Here is an 11,733-nt window from a genome sequence, read left to right on the forward strand (position 1 = left end):
TGCTTTCCACACAATTTTTTTTTTACCATTTTTTTTTTATTAAACGCAGCCAATTTATCTAAATGTCTGAAGTCAAAAGTCATCACATGATGAATATTAATGATTTATTAAACGTGGATCAGAGTACTGTATAGAACCACTCATCAGGGTCTCCTCGCTTCATGCGATGACTGTATATAACTCGTGAACTTAAAACTGAATACTTGCCAGATTTTGCTTTATCGTTGTCCATACTAGACACGATCGTTTCCTTTCCCTCCACTTCAGGATTCGTTATCACCATTGTCTCAATGACTTCCATTCTATTAAATCCCAAACAGTAAAAACCAAAGTTTTTAATTTACAAGCGGTATGTATACACCGCGGAATTAAACAACATCTAGATCCACCAATGTGTTTTCCTGCGTTGAAAAAAAACGATGAATTTTACAACGGTACTCAACAGTTTGGGAAATGTAGTCCTCTGCGAAAGACGATAACAGACATTTAAGGATCGTGAACCTTAAAACGAACTACAATCCCTAAACGCTCTGACGGACTTGACGCAAGCTTCTTTACAGAGTGTTCATGGGTAATGAAGTTCTCAGAAAGCACAAGCTTTATAATTAGCGCCACAAGGCAACAGTATTTGAACTACAAGTCCCATAATGTATGTAAGCGATCCACCTCCTCATTCCTTGCGCCGTCCCACGTCCGCCCCGTTTTGTTGTTTGGCTAAAGATGGCGTTAGCGGCTAACACAGGCGATTGCATTTTGTTTCACAAAATTTATTCTGTCAGTGGTGACAAAACATTGCTTTAATTGGTCATTAGATGTACAAAGATGTGTTAAATTAAGAAAATACACGTCCATTACGCAGAATAACGCGTGGTCGGCCTTCTCACGATGTAGGCCTGTTTTTTTAGGGAGTGGACCGAAGTTGTGAACTTCATTTCCCATCAGGCAGTGCGGTGTCAGGTGGTACAACTTCCAGTTTCTGTGCCGGTATCTGTAGTTTCTGAACTTATTGTTTTGAAGAAAAACTGTATGAGAAATGCATTGTTTTCGTTTAAACTACAGACTGTCTCCTGCTCTGTGACTAGTTAAAATTTGTTTTAAGAGCTATGCTAATTTACTTGTTAGTGTCTCACTGGACGTGCCCAGTGATGAACGATGTTTTCAATGACTGTCTAAGCAGAGGAAAGCAAAAATAAGTGGAACAGTAACCTGCCAGTGTGAGGAGACATGGCTGCATCACCTGTGCAGGGTGACTGGAAGCACGCGAGAGGGCAGCCGTCAGTACCAGAGTCATCTTTGACCTGGTGCTTGGCTCATCTCCACAAGCCTGGATCAAGTACTGAAAACCATGCAGACTCTGGTCGTCTCAGAGAAATGGACAAGAGATCTAGAGTCTATCAGTGGCGAGCTCTTGTTGCTATACGCACACAGCACATTAAGGGTGGCAAGGTTGGCATTGCCAGATTCAGAGGTCAAGGTGGTCTCCGACCCTTGTTGGATCTTCTCAAAGACCCCGAGTGCTCAAGAAAAACTCTGGACCTTGCTCTAAGCATCTTGGCCAACTGCTGTACTGAGCTGGAGACACGCATGGAGGTGAGAAGAAATGAATAATGGAGGATGAAATCATGACTATATGAATGGAAGTACTTTGTATAAAAGCTAACATTAAAATGTTTTTCACTATAGGTTCGTAAACTGGATGGAATAAATATTGTGGGTAAGTATGGATTACCCTTGCAGTATTTGGTATTATTACAGCCAGTGACTTTTAAAATTTACGCATTTTTCTGAATCTTCTCAGTTGACATCATGAAGAAAAATGTAGCCATGGAGACTGTCCAGAATCGAGCAGCCCGGGCTTTGGGAAATTTGGCCATGGATCCAGAGAGCTCTGCACTCATCCACTCTTCTGGTAATTTTGAAATGTTGCTGTGTCTCTTTATATAATTAAAATGGTAATCATGCATGGACTAATAATATGAAACACACGCGGAGCATTAGGAGATCAGTCATAGATTCACATGTATGTGATTCCTTTATATGAAACGGTGGACAACCCTCATGTTTGTTGCTGTTGCTGGATTTAAACAACATATCCTCGGTCTTTGTTGGTTTAAAATACTGAATAAATTATTCATATACAAATAGACACTGTTTCCATAATTAAACATGTAAACATTTCAAAGGATCAATGATCGAAGCTTTTTTTTTCCAATTTATTCATTATCTGTGAGGTAAAGACACTTTGAGGCCAAATCCTGACAAAAGTACCATTTCTGAATGTATGCAGCTTTAATGTGATCTCTGACCCTCTATTTTTCTGCGTACATGTTTTTTTTTTTTTTTTTTTTTTACCATATATTTTTCTGTTTTTCTTCCAGGTGGCGTTCCTCTTCTTCTTCTGTGCGTGTCCTTGTCCTCTGCCTCATCCTCTCCCACAGCTGCTCCAGCTACAGACCCCAGTCCCAAACTGGAGTGTGCTCAGTCAGCTGCCCGGGCTCTTCTCTACCTCTCAGATACACCCTCAAACCGCCTTTCACTTCTCACTCAAGGGACATTATCTGCTCTTGCCCCTCTCATTGCTTCAGAATATCCCCAGGGTTTAAGGAGGGCGGCATTAAAGACCCTCCATGAGCTGACCCGGGGCTGTGGTGTTGAATGTGCCAGGGAGGTGTCCCGTTCTGGGGTGCTGGCTCAGCTTGGTGTCATGGCAACAGGGGACTTGGGTACTCCCTTTGAAGAGCTTGCACTCAAAACCCTGGCTAACATGTGCTCCCAAGGTTGCCTGCGGCCTCTTGTGGGATCCCTGGGGGTCATTCAGAAATTCGTTGAGGAGGTTAAAAAGGACCCGCTGAAGTCAGGACTCTTCCTTAAGGCTCTGTGCTTGTGCTGCAAAGAAGCAGTCAATCGAGCCAAGGTCAAAGACAGTGGCGGGTTGGAGGTGCTAACGGGCTTCCTGTCGGCTCATCGGAGTCACCCACTTTCCAGGCTCGCTATTCTGGCCTGTGTTGACTTTGTTTTTGATGAATCTGCCATGGAGCAGTTGCAAGAGTTTGGGCTGGTCCCTCTTCTTGTTGCACAGTTAGTGAAGCTCACCAGAGAGGAGGAGCAGATAGCTGAGAAAATGGATGTGAGCTTCTCCACCAGCATGTCTTCCATGGAGCTCTTCCCCCCCTCAGGTTTGGATTCTTTTGACTTTCCCTCTCCAGACGGGTACAAGAGGGAGGAGACTGGTAGGGAACAAGGTCTATGTTCATCGAGCTTTCTAAGTCTCAGGTATGAAGAATAAAATGTGCAGCTTTATTTCAGAGCTCATTTTCCCAGTAAATGACAGCATTTATGCACATCTCTCATGCTCTCTCCAGGTCCTGGTTGTTGTCTGAAGGATTGATATCTTCTGAAGGAGACTTGCTGGACGCTTCCACTGTTGATGGGGAATGGGGGAGTCTTCAGGTTCCATCATCATCATCATCCCCTCAAACTTCCTCCCCAAACCCATATTCCAGTTCCTCTGTGAAAAACTCTGCTGGCTTTGTAACTCCTAAAAAAGCTGCTCAGCATTCCCCTGTGTCCTCTTCATCTTCATCATCCTCCAGTTCACTCACAGCTCAGACCCTTTCCTCTCCAACTAAAACTACCCAAACACCTCTCTCTCCATCAAAGTTGTCAACCTCACAGAAAAGGAGAAGAGCTCCTTCAACAGCTTCCCTTACTAAAGTCACTCTTGACACCCCTCCTTCCATACCTCGATCAACTGCTTACCATCACCCATATCACCCAGAGCCCTGGACGCCCGAGTCCCCCATCCTGCTACTGCTGTCACGTTTCTCCCACGCCAGCGACCCAAGTGCCGCTCTGGTCAGCTCAGGCGTCATGTCCGGCCTGCTGTACTACCTCACTCAGCACCACGACCCCAGCAGCAGGTGTTTCCGTATGCTTTGCAGGCTGAGCTGCAACCCATATTGTTTGCAAGCGCTGGTCAGAACCGGGTCTGTAGCGCTGATTCGCCACCATCTCTGCCAGAGAGGAGGGGGATGGGAGAGAGGCGAAAAGCGGACTGACAGAGTGAAAGGCAAAGTTAAACAGCTGGGTAAGATAAACACAGAGAAGCATTATTTAACTGTTTTTAGTGACAAAAAGTGGGGATTATTAATCTCATGCCATTATTATTTATCAATGATTAATTCATTAACTGTACCTGATCTTTGTACTTTCAACAAATTTTTAGTGAATTCAGAATGAGTTTATGACAGTGTGCTAACTTTGTAGGTACTGCTCTTCTGAACAATCTGCGTGTCCAGTGCGAGTCTGGATTTGGTTCTGGTGTTCTTGCACATGTGATGTTGTCAGGCTCAGAGTCGGACAAGATGAACTGTGCACTTTCTCTGCCCTTCATCAGCAGGTGAATATTAAATATATTTCTGAATATGCTTTATGTTGGAACTTGGAACTTAATTAGTGATTGTTGCTTTCTCTTGTTATCCTTGCAGTCTCTGATCTGCTTTGATGACTTGTATTTATTTTCCTCTTCCAACAGTAACAAACCCCTGTTGAAGAAACTTCTTCTGGATAGTGGCGGGCTGCTTTTGGCTTTGCAGCGACTTGGCTGTGACACTGACGATGAGGTGGATGACGACCACCCTACAGAGTGTGAACAGTTGCTGTCTGACCTCTTTAATTCACCACATTCAGGTCTAACTTCACAGCTTCATTCGCTGTACTTTCCTCTCTTGACTGGATGCCTGTCTGCTCTGATGGGCACAGTTAAAACTGACTTTACCAGAAGAAAAACAAATCCGTTCCCAACACCATCAGTCTGTAATATTGACAAAGATTCACCCCCTCCCTTGAAAAAGCCCCGTCTTGCTGACACATGTCCTTATGACAGCTCTAACTTTGACCTGATCTTACTGCTGGATGATGGAACCAGAGTCCCAGCCAATAGGGAGGCTGTGGCTGGAGTGGAGGGCATAGATAGTGTAGGGTCTGATTACTTCAGGGCTCTGTTAAGGGGTGGGTTTGGAGAAGCTCAGGGCAATGCAGAAGAAGCCATTCGTATCAAAGATGTTAGTGCAGGTATGTTACTGCCGGTGCTGCATTACCTGCATGGATGTCGCCTCAGCAAATATGCTGAAACAATGAAGGACAAGGAGGGAGGGAGGATAGGGCGCTGTCAGGTTTTGGACACAACAACCTTTGATGTGTTGGGGGTCTGCCAAAACGAAGCAGAGGACCTCTCAGCAGACGAAATGGTTTTCCAAAAAACCCCCTTAGGTGAGACGATGATTGGAGCATGCAGGTTTTTGGTCAGTGAGCTACAGACTGAGTTGGAGGATCTCTGTGTGTCTCGTCTCCTGTCCTGCTGCACAAAGGCTTCTAGTGAGCGTGCGTCAGCTCCAACAGAGGACAACGCTGAAAAGACTGTACTTAAAATGGACCAAGATTTCCCAAAGTCTGCTAAGGAGAGCCTGGTTCTTCAAACATCTGAGCTGGAGCTGACTGGACTGACAAAGAAGCTGAACAGTTCACTACAAGAAATGGAGACGAAGATAACTTCTGTTGTTGAAACGATACAGAAAATGAACACAGGACTGAGTGAAGCATTAGACCAAAACACAATCAAAAGAGTCACTTCTATTTCTAAATCAGTGTGTGCTTCAATGGACAAATCACTTGAGCCAGAAGAGTTGTCATTAGGACCAAAAGACTTGGTTAAAGGTGAAACACAAGTTGTGAAACCAGCAGCTCAGGGTACCGGTTCTACTTCAGAAACTGTTGTTGCAGTTGAGGCCCTGGCTGCTTTACTGCCCCAGTTGTACTGGTTTTCTCAACGGTATAGCTATCCTGGACTGGGTCGGGCCTGCCTGACCTTGCTGCTGGGCTGTCAGGACTGTCCTCAGCCATTTTTGTCCTCTTCCGTTGCTGGGGATTGCCTTCGCAGACTAGCCAGAGAGGCGGACTGTGTAGAAACTCTCAAACAGGACCTGGTATGGCTGGCCTCAACAGCTCTGAGCTGAGCAGAGGGAGCACATATAGACTGGAGTGACTGGTGGATTAATTTCAAAGGAGGCCAGTGCAAGTTAAAGCCAAGTTATTGAACGTCTGGAGTTGCCATTGTTTTATTTTTCCAAAAACAGCATGATTGCGTGAAAAACATGGATGAATTTCTTCCGGGCTAAAGCGATGATTTGTTTTTCCGAGAATCTTGACGCTTATGTTTTGAGTTTTGATGTAATTTAAGCCTGTCCCTTCATGGCATACTTGTGTTATATTTTTGTCTTATTTGATTATTTTCTAATGGCATTGATACTGTCATTTTAATTTTGCTTTTTATTTGGAAAACGTTTGATTGAATAACTACTTTAGATAAATGTCATGTTGCTGGATTTATCAGGGTAGGTTTGTTTATTTTGTACATAACAAATGATATGGAACAGAACACATTATAGAAGTTTCAGCTGTCTGTCAGAAATTTATTTCACTAAATATAATGTTGGAACATCCCTTTGCTTTCAGGGTATGTTTTGTTTCGTGTTGTGTGTGTGTGTTTAAACGAAAAAAGGTTTGATCAAGCTCCATTTAACATGGGGATTGGGAACCCTGGTTCTCAAGGGCCAGAATCCTGCAGAATATCCATGTGTCCCTGGTCCATCATACCTGATTCAAATCAAATGGATCCAATAGCTGATCAAGAATTGCACAGTGATTTATTCATTTGAATGTGGTGTATTGGAACAGGGATACATAAAAAAAATTTCAGGACAAGAGGGCAAGGTTCCCACCCTTGATCTGAGAGACAGGTGTCAAACTCCCGTCCTCGAGGGCTGGTATCCTGCAGGTTTCTTTTGTCTCCATGCTCCAACACATCTGACCAAAATTCATAAATAGGTTGACAAGAAGCTGTTGGATCCATTTAATTTGAATCAGCTGTGTTGGTGCAAGAAAAAAATACCTGCTGGATACAAGTCATCGAGGACTGGGGTTTGAAACCCTTGAGTAAGAATTTCAACCACGTAAGTGTACAAGCTAACATGCTGTAATCAAATGAATTGGGGGGGGGGGACAGCTGAATATTCTCTGAAGCCAACATACTGGATCCCCTCAACAACTTGGCTGCGCCTAGAAATTCTGTCCATAAAAGTTATGAAGAGAATTGGTAATGAAGTGTAGCCTTGGTGGTGTCCAACCCTCACTAGAAATGAATCTGATATACTTGTGGACCAAGCTCTAACACTGGTCATACGGGGGCTGAGTGGCTCATATGAAGGGGTCCGGTATCCCATACTCCATCTAATGCCATCTTCAAGTCCACAAAACACATGTAGACTAGTTGGGCAAACTCCCATGCCCCCCCAGGACTCTGAAGAGGGTATCGAGCTGGTCCACTATTTTAACGACAAGGACGAAAAAAACGCTGCTCCTACTATCCAATGGACCTTCCTCTTATCAGCGAGGCTGAGGAGTGTGATCCTCCTGTAGTTTGAGCATGCCTTCCGGTTCCCCTTCTTGATGAGGGGACCTTCATTCCAGTCTGCCCAATCCAGAGCCACATTTCCTGATGTCCTCGCACTGCTGCAGAGGTGTGTCAGCCAGGACCGTCCCAAAGCAGAGCCTTAAGAATCTCTGGACAGATCTCATTCACCCCCACCGCCTTGCTACTGAGGAGCTTTTTAAACACCTCAGCGACCTCAGCTGGAGACAGGAGAGCCCACCCCCAAGTCCCCCAGCTCTGCTTCCTTATCAAAGACATGGTGGTGGTAATGAGGAGGTCTTCGAAGTATTCCCGTCACTAACCTACAATGTCCCAAGTTGAGGTCAGCAGCCCCCCATCCCCACTGTACACAGAACTGCTTCCCCCTCGAGTCACTGGATGGTTGACCACATTTTCCTTGAAGCCATCAAAAAATGGATGCCTTGCTGAACTTCTCCCATTCCCGAGTGTTTGCCTCAGCGACCACCGAGTCTTTAGGTGCCAACAAAAAATATAGACACTGAACTTTTTGTAGAATTCCTGTCAGCATCACATTTTAATTCATTTTAGAGGCTTTTTTAAAAATTGTTACCAGTACCTACTAATGGTTAAATTATTGTTAACCAGAATGCGGTACTGGAAAGTGATTATCTTTATTTAATCTGTATTTTAAGTAGCAAAAATAAAGTGTGAGCTTTATTTGTGCTGCTTCTGGAAAATTTCCTTTCTCCAGATTTACCTTTAAAAACCAAAGTTAAGGTAATTATCAACATATAACCTTACTTTTTCTCTCCTAAAATGAGTAAAAATCTTCAGCACTTTTCTCATTAATGAAAAATTCTAATCTAGTATTTTTATTCTCCTAAAACACTGGTTCCATGTGAATGAAACACCCAAATGTCAAAACACTTAAGCAAGTACACCTCAGCTAGGCTGTGTGTGTACATGGCCCTAATTTAAATCACTCTGACTCGTAATAGTTAAGACCTCAGGGACCTCCTATGCACTTTTGGGGACCCTGTTTGTGGCCCAGGTACCCCAGGTAGGGAGGCTGTGGTTGGTTTACAAAACCACATCTTGTTTAATTGATAATGCTCATATAAACAATTGACCATCTGATATGTGTCAAACTTGTGCCAACATGTTATGCATTATTTTTCCAGCTGAATCAGGCTTTTTTTTTCACCTTTCTTTCTTAATATTTCAAAGCCCACATATGGTCGATTTTAACTTTTATCTTTGCCAACCTCAGTAGAATGCCAGGAAAGGAACATATGGATATTTATGTGTTAAAGTTTTCATCTCAACACCAAATGGATGCACACAGACATTTTGAGTCTTGATAAAATGAAGTGATTCTCTAACAAAAAAAAAAGAAAAAAAAAGAAGTGGCTTTTAATGTAAATACAGCTCTTTATTGGTGGTACTTTGCTGAGGAAGTACACTGATGATTGGAGTTTAAGGCAGGCAGCAGGTCAAAGCCGAGACAAACGATCCTCTCAGTGATCAGAGCTCTCGAAGCCATCAGGTAAGGCATTGGTGTGAGAGTTGTGGAACAGAGTATGGTTTCCATCACCCCAGGGGAATTTCTGGAAGGAGTCGTAGCAATGTTACATCATATCTTGTCCAGAAAATAATTACTACTTGTTTTAGATCAGCTTTAAGTAAGTTCCCTCCAGACTCACCTTGGTACGGATACGCAGATGGGAATACGGCACAAACTCTGGCTGTTCGTGTGAGTGCGCCTGCATCTTCATGTAAACGTTGGCCATGCAGACACCAACTCCAGGAAAGGCCAAAACGATAGTCAGTATCTTCCAGGTCCTCGCTGTTAGAAACAAAAAAGAAACAACAGAAATACTTGATTAAAACAAGGAGACAAAGGAGCAGTGGGAAATTACAGGCTCTTGTTTCTTTAATGCTCCGTTCCTGATTATTTGCCAGAGGAATGGGCATGCAGGCTGGCTGCCAGTTCTGCAGTTAATATTTAACAGGAGAATCCGACTCTCTGTCCTTTAGTTGTGCTTTTGCAAGCAAGGGCTTTAATCGTGAAGGTTTTAAATCATTTAGTTGTATTTGGTTCTAAAGGTCCGTAAAGACGCCCTACCTCCTCCCTCATGGCTTGAATGTGACGCTGCAGCAAGCACCCGACGAGCTGCCAAGGTGGCTGAAGACAAAGACATCTGCATCATGGGATTATGATTGAGAAAGTTTTATTAGAATGATATTGATATATACAACTTTCATCGATGACCACACACATTGACCTGATGAATATGATGAGGAAAGTTAATGTTTTAATGTAATTACATGTCAGGGGGTTTTATGAGCTCAGTATTAGGTCACAACAAAATATAGAAGTCATATGATAACTCTATTGATTTTAAAGTCATTTACATATATTTGATTGAACAGCTGTCCTCTCAAAAGCAAACTGTCTAAACTAAACACCTGAGGATTGAGGCAGGGCCTACTTGTGTTACAGTATGGTCAGAAGGGTGCTAGCTGTGTACCAGTGAGAATACTGCAAAAAATATGGCAAAAACTTACTTTTTCGGGCCAAAAATGTTCAGTAAGCTTTATTGTCCTCTTTCTTGTCTTCTTGTTTTCTCGACAAATCCTCCTTCCCGCGTGCTTGTCCTTCAGTCTGTCCTAAGTTGAACTCACTGGGTCAGACTCCTCCCCATTACAAGCTGTCACTGGGCCAAGAAACTTAGTTTATATTTGGGCAAGTGCAAAGGCAGGCTGATATGTGACAGCAGCGATGAGGGAGGAGGCGCTGTGGAGGACAAATAGAATGGAAAGAAAAGAGAAAAAGAGGGGAAATTCACATTAATTTACATTTACTGACACTTTAATGGATTAATGCCATTCTTAGTCAGTTTTACACAGATAAATGAACAGCGATGTCACAAAGTTGAATATTTTAGTCAGTGATGCCTTGTGTTTTTGAAAACAGAGAAATAATTTCTTTTGCCAATTTTTGTTGCATGTGTACATGGTCAAGATGACATCCTGAAGTTAAAACTGAGCATCACAATGAGGAATAAATGGGATTTAAGTGACTTTGAAGGCGGCATTGTTGTTGGTCTGAGCATTACGGAAACTACTGATCCGCTGGGATTCTCATTTACAACCATCTCTTGGGTTTAAAAAGAATGGTCTGAAAAAGATGAAATATTTAGTTATTTACACAAGAATGTCTTGTTGATATCAGAGGAAAGTAAACAGACTGGTTGGAGATGGTATAAAGACTAAAGGAAGTCAAATAAGCACTTGTTTCTAACCAAGTTATGCAAGGTAAGGGAGTTTTCCTTTCCACTGTTGCCTCATGCATGCTCAGGATGGGGGATTGGATCAAAGTCAAGATTTCATGCAATCTGTTGCTTTCTCTCAGATCTATGCTGTTTATCATAAATTGGTTTGAATTGATGTGTCTGTAAAGTGCCCTTAGATGACATTGTTGTGAAGTGGCGCTATACAAGTAAAGCTGAGCTGAATATGCAGCATGTCCAACCTTGAAGCAGATGGTCTACAAGAGCAGCAGCAGACCACACTGAATGCCACTCCTGTCAGCTAAGAACAGGAAACTGAGGCTACATTTCACCCAGACTCACCAAAACTGGACAGGAGATGAGGAAAGCGTTGTCTGATCTGAATAGTCTCCATTGCATCCCCACATTCACACAGTAGGATCAACATTGGGTGGAAACTACATGAAAGCATGGATCCATCCTAGCTTGTATCAGTGGAGCAGGCTGCTTGTGGTGTGTGAGGGACATGTTCTTTACCCACTTTGGGCTCCTTAGTACCAGCTTGGCACAGTTTAACGACTGTGGATGCATTAAATTTCACTTGTTAGAGGGATCTTTCAGGTTTTACAGGAAGCAACACAAGGACAATGTTGTGTGTAAATATTCTGTCTTGGGGTTGTACGGCAGTCAGTAGGGCAGGAAGCTCTGCGCTGAATCGAAGATGAAGAACTGTCCACCAGATGGGGTAATGTTGCTTTGAGTGCATCTGAAACTTTCCGAGAGGACTCTTTCTTTGCTCACTTCGCCATCCAAACTCACCTCCACACAGGCTCCTTGTCCTGCTGAAGTCACAGTGTTTGGTACTTAAAAGAAACGTGATGGCATGTGTCTGGATTTTGGCAGATTTGTCAGCTCATAGCTGAGTGCAAAGTTTTCTTTTATAACTTCAAAGGGCATAAAACAAATTTTCTCACTGTTTTCATGATTTTTATCCTGACAAAAATGCACTTG

The 11,733-nt window shown here is 43.1% G+C and overlaps 2 protein-coding genes across 2 annotated transcripts; one reads left to right on the forward strand and one right to left on the reverse strand.

Moving 5' to 3' along the window:
* Positions 1-767: 767 nt before the first annotated feature.
* On the forward strand, positions 768-7,810 carry armc5 (armadillo repeat containing 5; the record flags this gene model as incomplete). The annotated part of the gene is made up of 9 exons (XM_079253122.1): positions 768-1,590; positions 1,684-1,714; positions 1,799-1,909; positions 2,379-3,273; positions 3,363-4,087; positions 4,267-4,399; positions 4,535-5,984; positions 7,354-7,472; positions 7,576-7,810. Exons 1-9 carry the CDS (start codon positions 1,225-1,227, stop codon positions 7,808-7,810), a joined length of 4,065 nt encoding a protein of 1,354 aa, XP_079109248.1. The 5' UTR covers positions 768-1,224.
* Positions 7,811-8,863: 1,053 nt separating this feature from the next.
* On the reverse strand, positions 8,864-10,157 carry cox6a2 (cytochrome c oxidase subunit 6A2). Its single transcript, XM_079252522.1, has 4 exons — positions 10,019-10,157; positions 9,576-9,651; positions 9,154-9,296; positions 8,864-9,057 (listed from the first exon to the last, which is right to left on the reverse strand). The coding sequence occupies exons 2-4, from the start codon at positions 9,649-9,651 to the stop codon at positions 8,968-8,970; spliced, it is 309 nt and encodes a 102-aa protein (XP_079108648.1). The 5' UTR covers positions 10,019-10,157; the 3' UTR covers positions 8,864-8,967.
* Between the last annotated feature and the right edge of the window lie 1,576 nt (positions 10,158-11,733).

Source organism: Telmatherina bonti (assembly GCF_933228915.1).
Source record: "Telmatherina bonti genome assembly, chromosome: 14".
NCBI lineage: Eukaryota > Metazoa > Chordata > Actinopteri > Atheriniformes > Telmatherinidae > Telmatherina > Telmatherina bonti.